The 21,026-nt window shown below is 37.4% G+C and overlaps 1 protein-coding gene across 3 annotated transcripts in view; it reads right to left on the bottom strand.

Moving 5' to 3' along the window:
* Nucleotides 1-21,026, bottom strand: part of LOC150076169 (protein lin-37 homolog) — a 238,058-nt gene that overhangs the window by 169,906 nt on the left and 47,126 nt on the right. For all 3 annotated transcript variants that reach the window (XM_090387566.1, XM_090387567.1, XM_090387568.1), the window contains exon 2: nucleotides 14,699-14,771. In XM_090387566.1, coding sequence (XP_090243692.1) covers nucleotides 14,699-14,771 — 73 coding nt within the window. The remainder of the gene's footprint in view (nucleotides 1-14,698; nucleotides 14,772-21,026) is intronic.

Below are 21,026 nucleotides of genomic sequence, written 5' to 3'. Positions count from 1 at the left end.
TCAGGGGAGGTCCCCATGGACTGAAGTTATGCAAATGTATCACCAATTCACAAAGGGTGGATGGGATCTATCCAGTTATATTAAAGGAGGCAGCAAAGGAAGTAAACAAACCCTTAGCCATAATTATGAGAGCTTCCTTGGATTCAGGGGAGGTCCCCATGGACTGAAGTTATGCAAATGTATCACCAATTCACAAAGGGGGGTTCAAAAGGTGACTGCTGTTTGGTTTTTAAGAGCATTAGCAACTAAGGCCATATTGCTCCAGGATATGCGGTGGTCATTCCTTAACCTTTCCGCATCCTCCGTATTTGGTGGTGACGGGCTCAAACCCCGGTCTAATCAAGAAGCGTGTGCTACGCACTGCTGCTCCTGCCCACCTGGCTACGGAGGCGCCTCAAAAGGTGACACAAGTAACTATAGACCTGTTAGTTTAACTTGTGTTCAGGGAAAATAATGGAATCACTGGTTAAAAAAGGCATTGCAGGATCATCTAGACAAGATTGCAGGATCATCTAGACAATACTGCAGTCTTGTCTAGATGATCCTGCAATGTCAGACAAGACTTGTCTAGATGATCAGACAAGTCTTGTCTGACCAATTTGATTGGATACTATGATGTGGTCACAAAGGAACTGAATGCCAAAAATAATTTCGATATCATATACTTGGATTTCAGGAAAACTTTTGATATTGTTGCACATGGAAGACTGCTATACAAATTGGTGAGGTATGGCATTAAGGGTAAGTTACTACAATGAATAAAAGGATAGTTGAGTGGGAACGATAGAGAGTGGTAATCAATGGACACTGCTCTTTGTGGTCAAATGTAATTAGTAGAGTTCCCCAGGGTTCAGTGTTGGACCCATTGTTGTTTAGTATATTTATGAATGATATTGATGAAGGTTATCAGGTTCAATGTCCAAGTTTGCAGATGATACAAAGGTTGGCAGGGTTGTTAATGACAGTAAAGACAGTATGCTACTGCAACAAGATCTAGAAATGTTATGCAGATGGGCCGTGAGAAGTGGCAACTTAAGTTTAATACTGACAAATGCAAAGTACTGCACATGGGTAGCAGTAACCCAAGAGAAACGTACCAACTGTGTGGTACTACACTCAGGGAAGTAGAAAGTGAAAAAGACCTGGGGATAATTGTGCAGTCAAATATGAAGGTCACTGAGCAGTGCAGATGGGCTGCCAAGGCTGCTATGATTTTCATGTCGGTTGCACAAAAATCCGACAAGACCAAAATACATTTCATCACCATTCCATATGTCGAGTACTGGTGCAATAAACTTAATCAAATATGCAAGGGAACCGACATGAAAATCATAGCAAAACCCATGAACAAATTATACACATTCTTCAGAAATCGACCTTCAAACACCACATTCCAATCACAGCATGACCTAGTATACAGCATCCCATACTAAAATTTCGACGCTGTTCGTGTAGGATCTACCATGGGAGTGGCACAGCTTCGAGCAAAACAACACCAAGCTTCGGTGCGGGCAGGTCGTTCAAATGCATCGGAACTTTCGTTCCACGCAATAAATGAACGACATTCATTCGGCTTTAATGAAACAAAAATTATAAATATTCAACACAACTACCACAAACCACTTATTGCAAAAACCTTAGAGATTAAACTACATGAAACTTCAATCAATATCCGTAGACCATTCCTATTGTCCAACAATTGGTCACTTATATGCATGCGTGAAGAACAAACACTACAACATAAGACAAAAATTTCGGATTAATTGTGAGTTGCTCTATTCCTGTGAACATGACGGGCCGAAAAGTTCTAGTCAGACTTAAGGAATGTAGAGAATAATCCCCCCCCCATATCCATTAAACTTTTTTTAGACCCCTAAATTTAACTCTAATGTCAAGCTACTGGACCGAAGAAAATAATCGGTCCATATTTATTAAGCGGTTTAGACCTTCAAAATTTAATTTTATGTCAATCCACGTAATGGTTTCCTTGCTGGTGTTTGAAGACAGAAGTCTTAAGCGCTCAAGGTTGAGATTGAGGGGTCTGAACACTACAGTTCTGACAGTGGGGAAGATGTCCCACATGTTTTGTAAAATTGATATTGCCTTCCCAAACAATTATTAGCGTGTTGGACCAGGAGAGTTGGTTGGAAAAGAAGCTTCCTATATCTAAAATAAATGTAATCCCTGTTGTTTCATAATAACAGGCAATGAAAGGAATATTAGGAAATCCAGAAACACTAGATGTTACCCCAACCTCTTCTGGTTCTATGATCATTTATAACAGCAAAACAATTATATTCTTTATGATGAGCCATTTATTACAATGTTATCCCCGCCTCCATTCCATACTCTAGTATTGGAGAAGGAAGAAATGTCATGGGATGAATTTTAGTACCTTTATTTCCATCAACCATTCTGTTGTATATATACGGATTTTAACCAGTGTTGATGTTAGATGAACTATCAATAATTTGGAATACCAAATTATTGCAAATATCAAAAAATTACTTTTTTTAAAATGCCTCTAAGTATGCTAGTTTGAAGAGAACTGTTTGAACCACAGTAACATTTTATGTTTGTTTGTGGGAAAACTCCATTACAGAGAAAGTTGTTTTACTTAACAGAAAATGAACAGTAACAACTGGATACCAAAACTGGGACTCAGTTCTGAAACTTGTCACTTAAAAAACAAAAATATAGGCAGATTTCTTAGAATAATTCCCCCCCCTCCTTTTTTTTAGAATACAGGCTGATAGCTATAGCAATTAATTGCAACATAGAAACTGGAACTGGATGATTCACACCTACGATGATTATCATCAGCAGTTTACGATCAGTGTTGCAATCGCTGCTTGCTATATTCAATCATAGATTACACGTGCAAAAAATGGAAAATTTGACAGAGAAACTTGAATGTGTCAAGAATTATCCAATTTTATATGATTTATCAAACTCTTAACAAACATTTAATTTCACAGAAACAAACAAATTTTAATTTACATTAACATTAAATCTCACAATTAAACTTTTTAATTTCATGTTTATGTTTCGGTGTTAAAATAATTTATAAAATAAGTTACTAGTGGTCAGCAATAATCAGAGCAATAAACCCAAAGCAATTCACCGGATACTGTAAAAAGACATAATTTGAGTTTAATGTAATTTAATTTTTAAGTTTATTAATCAAAATTAATTTTATTGATTTTTTACCAACTATGGTCTTAAATTCAAAAGCAGTTCTACACAATGAATGTATAAGACATTCCAATGGATGATTTAGATGTCAATAATAGCAACAATCCACATTATTTAAAAAAAGTTCAGCAAATCCATAGAGTACTCTCAAAAACATGTCCCTAACCTTGCAACCAGCTCCCCTTCCAGTTATAGCCATAGATTATAAGTTTTTTTTTTTAAAGTAACAATCGAAATAACTTAGAGAATTACTTATTCAAACCAATGTTCTAACCCCATAGATCTGAAGACTGCTTTCTCTATTCAATCACAGATTGTGTGTATACAAAATGGCAAATTTGAAAGAGAAATTGGGTGTGTCAAGAATTATCCGATTTTATATGATTTATCAAAATCTGAATACAAAAATATTAAAAAGAATGACAAAATTTGGGCAGAAATTGGAACACAATTAGGTAAACAAAAATATAATTTCATACAAACAAACTTTCATTAATATACATTAACTTTTAACTTTAGTTGAAAATCCGATGCGAGCTATTGCCAATGTTATGTAACAATTGGCAACAATTATAGAACAGAGATTACAGATCTTCCTACTATCACCAGTAGCTGTAAAAAAATGTTATAAAAATTAAATTACTCAGTTGTACATTTCACTATAAGCTCTACATTTTTTAATTACACCTTTTAATATTTCAGGTAATGTTTTAAAAAATAAATGAAAAAATCTGAGATTTTTTGTTGAAATCTGCAAAAACTGCATCCAATGTTACATATAGTGTCGGTGCACCATCTTCAAATTTGGATGACACAAATGAAATTTCAGACCATATGGAAACTGAAGAAAACCAAATGGAGAACAATGAACTTATTGAACTAAATGAAAATAACAAAAGTAAAAAAAAAAGTCGAAAAAGTTCCCAGGAGAAAAAAGGCCAAAAAAGGAAGTGCATGAGTAAACAGTTTTTGGTTTATGAAGTAATATCATACTTCCAAAATATTAGCAGCGATAAGAAAGTAATTACCCCTTTGTACAAGGCCATCATTAGACTGAGTACAGTACTGTATACAGGTCTGGAGGCTTCAATTTAGGGAGGATGTAGATCTGCTTGAATGGGTGCATAGAAGGTCAAACAGATTAGCGAAGGAAACAAAAAGGTGCTCTTACCCAGAAAGTCTTCAGTTCTGCAAATTGCAGCATCTGGAGACTAAGAACCTGCTGGCAGATATGATAGAGGTGCTTAAGGCCTTGAATGGATTGAGTAAGTTAAATGTTGATAGTATTCTTGCTCTTGCTGAGCCGACACACAAGTGGGCATATTTTCAAGTTGAAGAAGGATGATTGCAGGATAAATGTAAGTTTGTCTTCAGCCAGCAAGCAAACTTGATTGTCAGAACAAACTTCCATCCATTGTTGTGGAAGTGAATGGTTTAAATAAATTCAAGGAAGAACTAGATAAATTCTTGGTGGGTGGGTTTGTTTTTTTTGGTTGATGATTTATAAGCTTGCTTTCTTACATAATTTGCCACTACTAATACTAAGTTATTACTATTGCATTTGCAGCCAGTTATAATTATGGAGAAAGGACATCACATACACCTATAACTCCCAGTTCAGTTGAATCTTGTTCAAGTAATTTCAGTACCACTGTAGATTCAAACTTTCTACATGTTCATACGAAACAACCATTAACAGAGGAAAGCAATGCAGCAGCATCCCTGTATACACAATTTTCCAACACAAGAATTATAATTGTTCAAATTGATGTTTGTACTTTTTACAGTTATGTATACAATTTGCAATAATAAACCCTCTGTAAGTTTGAAAACTGTGTATAAATTACTGGAATAAGTTACCTACATGGTTGGTTGAGGCTGGCAGTTTGGTGAAATTCAAAGGTCAGCTGGATAGTTACCTATGGGAGGAGTGAATTGCACAGGTTGTGTATTTCCTTTTATTTGATTTAATTTTATTATTATTTTACTCATTGTTTTTTTTTTTTTTTTTTTTTTTTTGGCTGGTACAGCATAGGACTTAGGCTTCCTTTATTAATACTCTCCTTTAATTCCATGATCTACACTAATAACATTTGTTCATTTTTTTCTGGTTCTAAAAATCAATAAAGATTATTCAATTTATTATAAAAATAGGATAATCAAGACATTCAATTTATTATAAAAATAGGATAATCTACTTATAGTTCATAAATACAAAATAAACTATTTATCTTATCTAAATATGTACATATCTCTTTTCTTCATCTTTGCATAATGTCAATAATAAGAGTTTTTTCAAAAAGCAAAATTAAGGCATACTTCAAATTCACGCAACTAAACTACCATCCAAAAAGAAAACAAAAAAAAAAAAAGCCTGTGTGTACAACACAAAAGATATTTTATGTGAAAACATCTTTGACGAAAATGTGAAACTGAAATTACGTGAATTATGTCACTTCCTAAATGACGCCAATGCAGTCACACTACCATTGATTTGGCAGGGTAAGTAGAGGGCGTGAGCCCACTACTTACTGGTGGAAGGTCAAAGTTGTCATTACCAATTCAGGCCTGTTTGAACTTGTTCCTCATCATCCTTTTCTCAAATTTATCAAGCCGATTCTCTTTCCAAATGTGAGTAGAATCGTCACCCATGTTTTCTTGTTCCATTTTTTTCATTCAATTTTCAATTATACTGTCGCTCGATAGGCCACACGGTAGATATATAAGTTACAACAACTGAAATCTCAGACAACGGTTGATGAAGCAAATATCAAGCAGCCTCCTTACTAGTAATTTTGACAGAGTTGAGCATGTCAATGTTTAATTTCCTTGTAATTTCAATGATGTCAAACCCAGGATACTCGTTCATAATTTCGATAATTTTAAGTTGTAAACTGTTAATCCAGCAATTGGTCTTATTTATGTATTTGACAACATAGGCAGCACAAGAATATTCTTCTGTGATGAATTGAATGTCCATTAGACAGTAAAACACTAAACACAAAAGGATTGAAGGGGTTATGCTATTTTTGATGAGGTTCTCGATTCAGAAAGATTTTTGGCAGAGTAATACCAGCTCAAAGTAAATCAATATAATATGATTCCGAATGAATGCGATTTTCTTTAAAGAAGTAATCAATGCTAGCAATTTGTTGTGCTCTAGACTCTTCACACGATATCTTCTATTCGGCATAATATTTGACTCAAGTATCTGCTTTTGGCATGGGTATTAAAATCATTGTAATATGCGATGGCATAAATGAAGCTTCAAAACTCCAAACTCATAAACAAGTAAAACTATGTTTATGAGTTTGGAGTTAGCATTAGCAAAGGCATATGATGCAAGAAAGCAAGCTTATATAGCATCAACCAAAAAAAAAAAAATTTTTGGAATTCACCAATCCACTCGCTCCAAATGTTTGTCTAGTTCTGCCTTGAATCTATTTAAGCTATCAACTTCTACAACGACAGATGGAAGTTTGTTCAAGCAATCAACCACCCGCTGGTTAAAGGCAAACTTTTGCACATCTATCTCAGAACTGTCTTTCATCAATTTGAATTTATGCCCTCTCAGGCAATTATTCTGAGCAAGAGGAAGAATCCTATCAACATTGAGCATGCTCAAACTATTCAAGGCTTTATACACCTCAATCAGATCACCTCGCAGGTGCCTAGTCTCCAGACACTGTAATTTGCAAAACTGAAGCCTTTCTTTATAAAAGCAACACTTTGTTCCAATCACTAATCTTTTTGCCCTTCTCTGTACTCGTTCAAACAGCTCTATATCCTTCTTAAAATGAGGCCTCCAGACACCTGTATACAGTACTCAAGGTGTGGCCTGACCACTGCCTTATACAAGGGTATAATCACCTCCTTATCCTTACTAAAAAAATTCCTGTATATCAACAAGACACCATGAACTACTCTTGCAGACCATCTGCACTGCTCAGAAAACTTCATATCTGCCTGCACAATTACCCCCAGGTCCTTTTCACTCTCTACCACTGTTAGTGTAGTACCACACAGTTGATATGTTAGTCTGGGGTTACTGCTTCCCATATGCAGTACTTTACATTTGTCAATGTTAAACTTCAGTTGCCAACTCTCAGCCCATCTTCTCAACTTTCCTGGATCCTGTTACAGCAGCATACTGTCATTAGTTTCATTAAAAACCCTGCCGACCTTCGTATCGTCTGCAAACTTGGACATTAGGCCTGATATACTATCATCAATATCATTAATGAATAAAGAAAACAACAATGGCCCCAATACTGAACCTTGGGGGACTCCACTAATAACATTAGTCCATGAAAAGCAGTGTCCATTGATTACTACTCTCTGTCTTCTCCCACTCAACCATCCCTTTATCAATAGCAGCAATTTGCCTCCAATGCCACACTGTTCCAATTTCTGCAACAGTATCAAAAGCCTTTCTAAGATCCAAATATATAATATCAAAATTATTCTTTGCATCCAGTTCCTTTGTGACTATATCATAGTAACCAATGAAATTGGTAAGACAAAACTTCCCCTTAACAAACCCATGCTGTGTCCGAGATATAACTGAAGTCTTGTCTAGATGATCCTGCAATGCATCTTTAACCAGTGCCTCCATTAATTTCCTTGGAACAGAAGTTAAAAGAACAGGTCTGTAATTACCTGTCTCCCTTTGATCCTCCTTTGTGGATTGGGGTCACATTTGCACTTCTCCAGTCCATGGGTACCTCCCCTGAGTCCAAGGAAGCGGTCATAATTATGGCTAAGAGTTTGTTTACTTCCTTAGCTGCCTCCTTTAATATAACTGGATAGATCCCATCCACCCCGGGTGCCGTTCTTGTGTTTATCTTCAACAATTTCTCCTCCACTTTACTCTCAGTTATTACAAGATTATCTAGCTTACTGCCAGAGTTGAACGCACCTCTGGTATTCCCCTCCCTGAACAACTCCTCATGTGTGAATGTAGATGCAAAATATTCGTTTAGTTTGTTAGCTGCATGAGCAGGATCATCAACAGATGAACCATCAATATCAAGTGGACCAAACTGATTCATCCCCTTCCTTCTAGAGTTTACATAAGTAAAGAACTCTTTGCTGTTTTTCTTTGCATCCTTTGCCAAAGATTTCTCTTAATCTGCCTAACTTCTTTTGTGAATTGGTTACAGACCAGGTTATATCTATCATAGGCTTCTGTATCACCTGTTATTAGCATTAGCATTAGTAGAGGCATTTGATGCAAGAAAGCAAGCTTATGCAGCATCAGCAAAAAAAAAAAAAAAAAACCCACTTCCACTTCACCCCTCTGTTCGTTCAAAATACCTGTCCAGCTGAGCCTTAAACTTATTTAGGCTATCAACCTCCACCACAAGGGATGGCAGTCTGTTCCACCAACCAACCAACCACCCGCTGGCTAAAGGCAAATTTCCGCACGTCTATCCTACATCTGTCTTTCCTCAATTTGAATTTATGCCCTCTCAGGTGATTTTTCTGAGCTAGAGGAAGAATCCCATCAGCATTGAGCATGCTTAAACCATTCAAGGCTTTATACACCTCTATCAGATCACCTCGCTGGTGCCTAATCTCCAGACACTGTAATTTGCAAAACTTAAGCCTTTCTTCGTAAGAGCACCCCTTTGTTCCATTCACTAATCTTGTTGCCCTTCTCTGTACTCGTTCCAGCAACTCTACATCCTTCTTGAAATGAGGCCTCCAGACCTGTATACAGTACTCTAGGTGTGGCCTGACCATTGCCTTATACAATGGAATAATCACCTCCTTATCCCTGCTGGAAAAATTCCTGTATATCATTGACAATACTCCATGAGCTACTCTTGCAGCCCGTCTGCACTGCTCAGAGAACTTCATATCTGCCTGCACAATCACCCCCAAGTCCCTTTCATTCTCTACCACTGTCAGTGTAGTACCACAGAGTTGATACGTTGCTCTGAGGTTGCTGTTTCCCATGTGTAGTACTTTACATTTGTCAATGTTAAACTTCATTTGCCACCTCTCAGCCCATCTGCTCAACCTTTCCAGATCCTGTTGCAGCAGCATAGTGTCAGTAGTGTCCTTGACAACCCTGCCAACCTTTGTATCATCTGCAAACTTGGACATTAAGCTTGATATACCATCATCAATATCATTTATAAATACAGAAAACAACAATGGACCCAACACTGAGCCCTGAGGGACTCCACTAATAACATCAGTCCACGATGAGCAGTGTCCATTGATTACCACTCTCTGTCTTCTCCCCCTCAACCACCCCTTTATCCATAGCAGCAATTTGCCTCCAATGTCACACTGCTCCAATTTGTGTAGCAGTCTTCCATGTGCAACAGTATCAAAAGCCTTTCTAAGATCCAAGTATATAATATCAAAGTAATTCCCTGCATCCAGCTCTTTTGTGACTGCATCATAGTATCCAATCAAGTTGGTCAGGCAAGACTTCCCCTTAACAAAACCATGCTGTGTCTGAGCTATAACTGAAGTCTTGTCTAAATGATCCTGCAGTGCTTCTTTAACCAGTGCCTCCATTAATTTTCCTGGAACAGAAGTTAAGCTCACAGGTCTATAATTACTTGTTTCAGCCTTTGATCCTCCTTTGTGAATTGGGGTCACATTTGCACATTTCCAGTCCATGGGTACCTCCCCTGAGTCCAAGGAAGCTCTCATAACTATGGCTAAGGGTTTGCTTACTTCCTTTGCTGCCTCCTTTAATATAACTGGATAGATCCCATCCACCCCGGGTGCCTTTCTTGTGTTTATCTTCAACAGTTTCTCCTCCACTTTACTCCCAGTTATTTCAAGATTCTGTAGCTTACTGCTAGAGTTGAATACACCTCTGGCATTCCCCTTGCTGAATAACTCCTCATGTGTGAATGTCGATGCAAAATATTCATTTAGTTTGTTAGCTACCTGAGCAGGATCATCAACAGCTGACCCATCAATATCAAGTGGACCAATCTGATTCATCCCCTTCCTTCTAGAGTTTACATAAGTAAAGAACTCTTTGCTGTTTTTCTTTGCATCCCTTGCCAAGGATTTCTCGTAATCTGCCTTCGCCTGCCTAACCTCCTTTGTAACTTGGTTGCATATCAACTTGTATCTATCATAGGCTTCTGTGTCATGTGTTAATTTGTAAGTATCCCATGCATTTTTCTTCTCTGCCATATGCCTCATTAGTTCATCTGACATCCATTTTGGCCTAAACCTTGAACAATATTTCTTAGTTGGTATGTAAAGCCTAGTAGCTTCCAAGATAAGTTCTTTGAATGCTTCCCATTTTGAATTTGCTGTTGGTAACATCATCAGTTGGTCCCACTGTATAGAATTTAAATACTGTCTCAGTCCATCGTAGTCGCCTTTACGGAAGCAATAACCCTTCCCTTTACCCCTAATGGTAGTTACCTCTTTCAGTAAATCCCACTTCAGCACACTGTGATCACTGCCACCTAGTGGTTCATTTATCTGCAGATTCTTAATGCATAATGCATCTTATTTTATATGTATCCCATGCATTTTTCTTCTACATGTCTAATTAGTTCATCTGATACCCATTTAGCCCTAAATCTTGAACAATATTTCTTGGTTGGTATGAAAAGCCTACTAGCGTCCAAGATTATTTCTTTGAATGCTTCCCATTTTGAATTTGCTGTTGGTAACATGATCAGTTCGTCCCACCGTATAGAATTTAAATGCTGTCTCAGACCACCATTACTAAAGTCGCCTTTACTAAAGCAAAAACCTTTCCCTTTAGACCTTGATGGTAGTCACCTCTTTGAGTAAATCCCACTTCAGCACACTATCATCACTGTCACCTAGTGGTTCCTTTATCTGCAGATTCTTAATGCATGAATAATCACTATTAATAATCAAGATCAAGAGTATTACTCCCGAACATGCTGCTGTAGAAAACAATCATCCAATAAATCCACAAAAGCCTTGCTAGTGTGTGAGTGACCAACCCGCAAATTCCACTCAATCTCTAGGAAATTAAAATCCCCCATTATTAAACACTCTGATTTACTGGTCCCCTCTATTTCTCTGCACAACTGTTTATTATACTGATCAGCTTCTTTAGGCCTATAACACACACCCACTCTCATTTTTCCTTTCCCAGTGCTCATGTCACACCAAACAGACTCAACATTGCATTGTTCACCAACTTAAATTGGATGCACTTCCTTAAATTTTATGTGTTTCTTAACTAACAGCATAACCCCTCCTCCCTTCCTGTCCTTTCTAGCCTTACTGTACACATTGTACTCCCCAAATTCCAATTCTGCACTGTTTACGTCTGTGTGACACCACGTCTCTGATATCCCAACAATATCTACATTTGATGTCTTGACTAGCACTTCAAGCTCATCAAATTTATTAACTATACTCCTAGCATTGGTGTACATGCAAGCCTATATGCACCTGTTCCTACTCTTAGTTACCCTAACACAGCCCATGTATTTACTTGTTCTACTATGACTCCCAACAGTACTGGAAATCCCCATTGCCTTGCTTTCCAGACTGCTGCTCAATTGCATTAACAGAAGCAGTGCAAGAATCACTTTCACCTCTGCCAGCGGCTACTGTTAACCTATTAGTCCGTGTATTCCCCCCAAGCTAGCAGTTTTCCGACGCACCTAACTCTGCCTCGATAGCATCAGCAAATATTCTTGCACCCTTTCTATTTAAGTGTATCCCATCCCTGTAGAAGCAGTATCTCCTGTTAACAAGCACAGACCAGGCTGAGAAAAATTCTACCCCGTGAGCCTTGCACAATCTCTCCAGGGACAAATTGATATCAACAAGGCTCTCATCATATACTCCCTCCTATTGTCTGGTCAGAATTGCAGACACTTTCAAATTCAACCCTAACTCACAGCTTTTTTTTTCAGCATTGATCTGTACTTGTTAAGTAATTCCACCGGTCTCCTACTCTTTATATCATTAGTGCCAACATGTACAACAATATCCCCCTTTGTGCAGATGTTGTAGAGCAGATAAAAGATATCTGCTCTACAACATCATCAACCTTTGCCCTGGGCAGACAAAGACAGACAGACAGTTTGATATTACCAGAAGCTTTTGCAGTGGAAACGGATAAGAGCTGATTTATTTTAGGTATTGTTGTGTTCATATCATTTCCCATAGGTTCTTTAGGAGCATTATTAAGACACAAAAGAATATGAGCATGTGGACTGCTATGACGTTGAAATCTGATCTGTTGAAAATAATCGACGGCGTAATATTTTGTCGAAATGGACTGAAAAGCTTAGACTGAAGTAAAGTTAAAATACAATCCAAAAGTTTATTAAAATGAACTGCACACGTTACGGCATCTTTGTTAACTAGTGTCACCTTTTCCACAAAACGAAGAGCTTCTGCTTGCTCGTCAAGGATATCCAAACTGCTGTGTGTTAATTTGTATAAAATTCTTTAAGCCAACCAATTTCGTTTGCACTCCAAGTTAAGAATCTCGCGTTCTTAGTCTCATTATTTTCATGGCCATATAAAGAAGATATGGCATCACTCCACGACGATGTGAACGAAAAAAGTTCACTCGATGCCATCATAAACAGTAACTTTTAAATTATCTGTAAACTCTTGTTACTGACCAAGGTAAATGCTAGGAAAGGACAATTCTTCAGCATGTTCGTCAAAACGTAAACTTCGTGGAACATTTCATTCAATAGGAGCTATTCGTAAATATTTGTCATTGCTCCACAAAAGAGTTTGTTGTTGTTGAGCGACTAAACTTTCTTCAATAGGTATAGCTTCACACATTTCGTTACATGCTCTGCCAAGTGTATAAGTTATTTTGGAGTTACGGTTCCCCAGGTGCAATACTTTACACTTTGCTGAATTAAAGCATAGCTGCCATTTTTCTGACCATCTCTGAAGTCTATCTAGGTTTGTTTGTTTGTTTGTTATTTGGTTTTTAGGAGCATTAGCAACTAAGGCCACATTGCTCCGGGGATATGCGGTGGTCATTCCCTGACTTTTCCGCATCCTCTATATTTGGTGGTCACGGGCTCGAATCCCGGTTCTAATCAAGAAGCATGTGCTCCGCACTGCTGCTCCTGCCTACCTGGCTACGGAGGCGCCAGTTTTACTCTAGTGCCACCATATATTTTTTCACATCAATAGTAGCATCACTGTCATTGCAATTGCACTGGTATGAATGGACTAATCATAATCACTATCAAGATTGTGAATTAGCCTTAGAAGGCAGAATTGGCAGTTATAAATATATATCTATCTTTTCTTATAACCATGTGAAGATAGTCCCAAAAAAAAACAGTCACATGGGTAGGTGTGTAAGGCACTTTGCACACCATACTGGACTTTGTAATCTAATTTATTTTAACTCTATAAGGGGCACGCACAATATTTGTTTTTTAAATTGCAAAAATGTAACAGTGTGCCAAAAGTGGCAGCCACTTTTATTGCGTGCACTCCTGTATGCTGACAAAATTATTACTCAAGCAGACATATTTTGTAGGCCATTTTTTGAAATAATGATATCAGAAATAAAGGCAATTATACATTTTATAATGTCATTTATTATTTTAAAATTTTACTTTTTTAATAAAGGTAGGTGCCCTGAAAAGTTATGCAAACAGCATAACTTCTATACCCAATAGCAAGAAAATATTTTTTCCACCAATTCTCCAATCCTAAAAATCAGTTCTGTGTGGAAAAAAAAAGAAATAATTTTTGAAATCACTCTGAAAGTAAACGATGCTGCTGAGATTAGCTTGACCCCTTTAATGCATGTGCTTTCTTACTGCTGGATTTATGAACTAAAAGGCCAAACGATAAATATAAATTATTAAAATATACAATAGCATAAAGAAGAATTTCATCTGCTGAAATCCCATTTCATCAGAAACCACAGAGCACCACTATGTAAAATAACCATTGTTCATTCTGCCACTCCCACTTTAGGGAGGGTGCTATGTCAGGGAGATTACCAAAAAATAATTCTACCATGCTTCCTTTTTTTTTGTCATCTGACTCCATAGGGTAAGTACTTGTAAACACTTGCATAGCATAGGATCACAGCCTTTATCAGGTTTAGGGCTATTAAAATGCTATGTCCTTTGATTTTTTTCAGATGCCTTATGCTTCCTGATATGTGGGGAAGATCAAATAAATCCTTCTTTATTCTATCTTTTGGCCTTTTAACTCACAAATCCAGAAACACAAAAAAGCTTGTGCATCAAAGGAAACAAAGTCATCTCAGGCACTGTGTACTTTGCAGTTATTCCAAAATCATTTATTTCTATTTTGATGCAGAGCAGTGTTTCAGTGGATAGTTTGTAATTCCTCATTTCCATTGCTCACACACTTTTTAAAACACTAAAATTCATACTGACATAACATACAAATTTCTTTTAAATTAAATTTTTGTGGTATGATTTATACTCAAACACACCCACTCTGGGGTTCTTTAAAAAATAACACACACTAATATAAAATATTAAAATATTTATTACTTGCTTACCTTTCATCTGTTTTTTCCATTAAGTGTTGAAGAACTCCATCAAGTTTAGATCTAGCACCATCTAAATCACCAACTAAAACAAAATAAAATTAACAGAAACAATTTAATCTTTAAATAGGTTTGGCAACAGTCTGCACAATATTTTTGTAAATAATATACATTTTTTTTTTTTTTTTTTTTTTATGTGAACCCCAAACACGAGGGGTATTAGAACCTATAGTACTTAGTACCATGCTTGGGTTGGAGGTAGAGAACACGAAAGAAGATATTTGTTGACATTGGACTTGTGCTATGCATATTATGACTTTATCTTAAGAAAAATACATACAGTAATCACTTATTTCCTTCTTCCGGCTGATAATTTTGTTTTCAACATTTGTTTGGAGTGAAGAAACCATCGAAAGTCCTTCAGTATCTTCTTCAGCAGCAAAAAACATTTTTAAACGATTGATTTGTATGAGCGCTTCTTCTATTTTCATCTTCATCGGTGGTTCGTCGTTAATGTTCTTCGACAGAATGACCTACTTCCATTTCTTCATCCTCGCGAGGAACTTCTTGAAAAATATCGATGATAATGTCGTTGATATCTAGAGCCATCTTCTGTAGTGAGGTTCGAGTCTATATCTTTGTAGCCAGAGTCACTTGTAGCGGAAGTATCGTACATTATCAATAGATGTTGAAGTTCTTGTTCTTCTTGGTGCTCCACATTGCTGTTCACAACTTCAATTTTTTGCGTTTGAGAAGCCACACTTTACAATCGCATCTAGGATGCTGAGTTTCTTTGCAAGGTCACTCGCACATGTTACATCGTTCATGTTTGCAATGAGATGTTTTAAAACACATTTTCTGTAGTAAAGTTTAAAATTTTTTTATTATCCCTTGATCCAAGGGCTGACACTCTGCAGATGTGTTGGGTGGCAGAAAAACGATTTGAATGATACAATTCAATGTACGGGTGAGATGCAGCATTATCCATGAAAAGAATAATTTTTCTGTTTTGACGAATCATGTTTTCGTTAAAGTGACTTATCCATTCACTCATGATATCTCATGTCATCCACGCTTTTTTATTAGACTTCCAGTCAACGTTCAAAAGATTCAACTTTATGCCCTTGAAACAACAAGGATTTTGTGGTTTTCCTATAACAAGAGGTTGTTCAAAGTCTCCCAGCATATTTGTACACAATAGTACAGTCAAGCGTTCCTTAGAAATTTTTCCCCCCTGGTACTTTTCGTTTTTTAGAATCATTGTTTTTTCAGGAAGAGCTTTAAAAAACAACCCTGTTTCATCACAGTTGTAAATATCCTTAGCTTTAAAATCACAACATAAATCTAGCCAACTTGTCTAGCCATGCCACAGAAGCTTTGAACTCATTTACTCCCATAGATTTCGCAACCTCCAAAGCCTTTTCCCTAATAATAGGCCCATTAATGGGAATTTTTTTAGCACGTGCGCGACAAAACCACTCATACGTAATATTGTCAATTTGAAGTCCAACAGTTTTCGGGAATGATTTTGAACCTGATCATTTACGTGTTGCCAAAATTGTTTGAGCAGTTCATTTTTTTTTCTTTAGGATGTCGCTTACCTGCATCTTAACAATTTTGAATTTTGTAGCAAGATTGCGAACACTATTTTTTTGCCGATCATACGCATTAATGAGTTAGACTATCTTTTAAAGTTAAATGTTTACGAGACAGCATTGTGCACTTCACACGACACTGAACAAAACTGAAAACTGAAACTCAAAAGACGAAAGGCCAACTGATGATGTTACCAACAGCAAACTCAAAATGGGAAGCATTCAAAGAACTTATCTTGGAAGCTACTAGGCTTTACATACCAACTAAGAAATATTGTTCAAGGTTTAGACCTAAATGGATGTCATATGAACTAATGAGACATAAGGCAGAGAAGAAAAATGCATGGGATACATATAAATTAACATGTGACACAAAAGCCTATGATAGATATAAGTTGATCTGTAACCAAGTTACAAAGGAGGTTAGGCAGGTGAAGGCAGATTACGAGAAATCTTTGGCAAGGGATGCAAAGAAAAACAGCAAGGAGTTCTTTACTTCTGTAAACTCTAGAAGGAAGGGATTAATCAGATTGGTCCACTTGATATCGATGGTTCAACTGTTCATGATCCTGCTCAGGTAGCTAACAAACTAAATCAATATTTTGCATCTACATTCACACATGAGGAGTTATTCAGGAAGGGGAATGCCACAGATGAAGTAAACACTGGCAGTGAGCTAGATGATCTTGTAATAATTGAGAGTAAAGTGAAGGAGAAATTGTTGAAGATAAATACAAGAAAAGCACCTGGGGTGGGTGGTATCTATCCAGTTATATTAGAGGAGGCAGCAAAGGAAGTAAGCAACCCGTTAGCCATAATTATGAGAGTTTCCTTGGACTCAAGGGAGGTACCCACATAATGGAGATGTGCAAATGTAACCCCAAATCACAAAGGAAGATCAAAGGCTGACACAAGTAATTATAGACCTGTGAGTTTAACTTCTGTTCCAGGAATATTAATGGAATCACTGGTTAAAGAAGCACTGCAGGATCACCTTGACAAGAATTCAGTTATAGCTCAGACACAGCATGGTTTTGTTAACGGAAGGTCTTGCCTGACCAATTTGATTGGATGCTATGATGTAGTCACAAAAGAATTGGATTCAGGGAATAACTTTGATATTATATATTTGGATCTTAGAAAGGCTTTTGATACTGTTGCACATGGAAGACTGCTACACAAATTGGAGTAGTGTGGCATTGGTGGCAAATTGTTGCTATGGATAAAGGGATGGTTGAGTGGCAGAAGACAAAGTGGTAATTAATGGACACTGCTCATGTTATCAGTGGAGTCCCTCAGGGTTCAGTGTTGGATCCATTATTGTTTTCTGTATTTATAAATAATACTGATGATGGTATATCAAGCTTAATGTCCAAGTTTGCAGATGATACAAAGGTTGGCAGGGTTGTTAAGGACACTATGCTGCTGCAACAGGATCTGGAAAGGTTGAGCAGATGGGCTGAGAGGTGGCAAATGAAGTTTAACATTGACAAATGTAAAGTACTACATATGGGAAACAGCAACCCCAGAGCAACATATCAACTCTGCGGTACTACACTGACAGTGGTAGAGAATGAAAAGGACCTGGGGGTAATTGTGCAGGCAGATATGAAGTTCTCTGAGCAGTGCAGACGGGCTGCAAGAGTAGCTCATGGTGTCCTATCAATGATATACAGGAATTTTTCTAGCAGGGATAGGGAGGTGATTATTCCCTTGTATAAGGCAATGGTCAGGCCGCACCTTGAGTACTGTATACAGGTCTGGAGGCCTCATTTCAAGAAGGATGTAGAGCTGCTGGAACGAGTACAGAGAAGGGCAACAATATTAGTGAACGGAACGAAGGGTCGCTCTTATGAAGAAAGGCTTAAGTTTTGCAAATTACAGTGTCTGGAGACTAGGCACCAGCGAGGTGATCTGATAGAGGTGTAAAAAGCCTTGAATGGTTTGAGCATGCTCAATGCTGATGGGATACTGCCTCTCTCTCAGAATAATCACCTGAGAGGGCATAAATTCAAATTGAGGAAAGACAGATGTAGGATAGATGTGCGGAAATTTGCCTTTAGCCAGCGGGTAGTTGGTTGGTGGAACAGACTTCCATCCCTTGTTGTGGAAGTTGATAGCCTAAATAAATTTAAGGCTCAGCTGGACAGGTATTTCGAACGAATGGAGGGGTGAAGTGGAAGGGTTTTTTTTTTTTTTTTGGCTGATTCTGCATAAGCTTGCTTTCTTGCATCATATGCCTCTACTAATGCTAATATTGTATAGTATAGTAAATTAATCGATTAAATTTATTAACCTTATTAATTTTCATTGTTAATTAACTAAATCTTATTTAAAAGGAAATCATGCCTCAGACTAGAGCATCAAAGCAACATGAACAAAATAGCGGGAGTGCTTGGTTTGGGGGAGAACCGAAGCGGTGATTCTCCAAACATCACAGCCAAAAAAAATGTGCAATGTGTAAAAAATCACCCCAGGGGCTCACATCTGGTGAGTATGGGCATGGCACACCCAGGGTCCTGAGCTGGATATCATCATTCTTCTCTTTCTTGGTGATTTCCTTTTCTTTCTTTCTTTCTTTCTTTCTTTCTTCTCTCTCTCTCTCTCTCTCTCTCTCTCTCTCTCTCTCTCTCTCTCTCTCTCTCTCAGGGTGGCTCAGGAATTTTTTTTTTTTTTTTGGCTGGTGCAGTATAAGTCTCAGGCTTCCTTGCACCATATAGCTAATAATAATAATAAAAAAAAAAATTGTGGATCTTTCAGGAACAGGACATGATATTGCCAGGGGGATGCCTTTGCGTATGATCGATGTAAACAGTGTGAAGTTAGGTGCCAACTCAGTGTTGTTATGGGCCTTTATGAGAGCTTGAAGAACAGGGTAGATTCCCTCAAAGGACTTAAATTAGGGGACACATCAAGCTCTCAGCTGCCCACATCAGTGCGAGAGCTTGCACTTGATCATCAGGCAGCAGACCAACAACCATCAGGGCAGAATGCATTAGTCCCACAGGAGCTAGTTATTGTTGGTGACTCTACTGTCAGAGAGATGGGAAATATATTGTGCAAAAAGGATAGGTGGAATAGGACCAGGGTATGTCTGCCAGGGGCAAAAGTTGATGATATAGAGCAGATATCACTTTTTAAAGGCACAAAAGGTGATACTGTTGTACACATTGGCAATAATGACATTAAGTGTAGAAGATCTGTGGACTTACTTTTTAACAAGTACAGGTCAATGTTGAAAAAAAGTCGGCAGTTAGAGTTAAATTTGAAAGTGTCTGCAATTCTGTCCAGACACGATAGGAGGGAGTATATGGTGAGAGCCTTATCAATCATTTTGGCCCTGGATAGACTGTACAAGGATCATAGTTTAAAATTATTCACAGCATGGTCTGTGCTTGTTAACAGGAGAGATTGTTTCTACAGGGATAGGATACACTTAAATAGAAAGGGTGCAAGAATATTTGCTGATGCTATCAAGGCAGTGTTAGGTGGTTCGGAAAACTGCTAGCTTGGTGGGATTCACAGACTAATAGATTAACAAACTCTAACAGGGAATTAAATGATTTTGTAATAACTGAGAGCAAAGTGGAGGAGAAATTGTTGAAGTTAAACATAAGAAAGGCACCTGGGGTAGATGGGATCTATCCAGTTATATTAAAGGAGGTGGCAAAGGAAGTAAGCAAACCCTTAGCCATAATTATGAGAGCATCCTTGGACTTGGGGGAAGTCCCCACAGACTGGAGATGTGCAAATGTATCTCCAATTCACAAATGGGAATCAAAGGGTAACACAAGTAATTACAGACCTGTTAGTTTGACTTCTATTCCAGGGAAAATAATGGAGTCAGTGGTTAAAGAAGCATTGCAGGGTCATCTAGACAAGACAGCAGTAATAATTCGGACACAGCATGGGTTTGGCAAGCGGAAGCCTTGTCTAATCAGTCTGACTGGATACTATGATGTGGTCACAAGGGAACTAGAGGCAAAAAATAATTTTGATATCATATACCTGGATTTCAGGAAAGCTTTTGATACTGTTGCACTTTAGTATTAGTATTTAGTATTACTAATGCCCACATGTCGAAGGAGGCCGATTGCTCATGCTGTACCAGGCAAAAAGATAAATAAATAAATAATAATAAATAAAAAAAAATAAATAAATAAATAATAATAAAATAACAAAAAATAAAATAAAATAATAAGAATAAAAACAAATCAATAATAATAAGAAAATTTTAAAAAAATAATAATAACAATTAATAAGAGGGAAAAATATGGACAACCTATGCATTTCCCTCCTCCCTTAGGTAATTATCCAGCTGACCTTTGAATGTCCCCAGACTGTCAGACTATGTAGGTAACTTATAACTCGCTGGCTAAAATAAAACTTCCTGCAATCCAGTCTAAACAAATCCACCCCCCCCCCAGGTAACCTGAAATTATGAACCCTGGTTCTAGAATCATTTATAACTGTGAAAATTTCATCCTTATTCATTTTGCTTATACCTCTCAGATCCTTAATAAATACCTCAATCAAGTTTCCTCTAAAGTACCTAGTTTCCAAGCTCTGCAACCCACATATTTGAAGTCTTTCCTCATATGGACACCCTTTTGCCGATCTTACCGGGAAAGTTATCCGTCTTTGGACCCTTTCAAGAAGAACAATATCTTTCTTTAGGTGCAGTCTCCATACTTGAACACAGTATTCCAAGTGTGGTCTAACAATAGCCTTATATAATGGGATTG

The sequence above is a fragment of the Mastigoproctus giganteus genome, chromosome 13, assembly GCF_048544385.1.
Source record: "Mastigoproctus giganteus isolate SK-2022 chromosome 13, ASM4854438v1, whole genome shotgun sequence".
NCBI classification, from domain to species: Eukaryota; Metazoa; Arthropoda; class Arachnida; order Uropygi; family Thelyphonidae; genus Mastigoproctus; species Mastigoproctus giganteus.
Note: the sequence above shows the minus strand (reverse complement) of the source record. Positions and strands in the feature narration are given on the sequence as shown.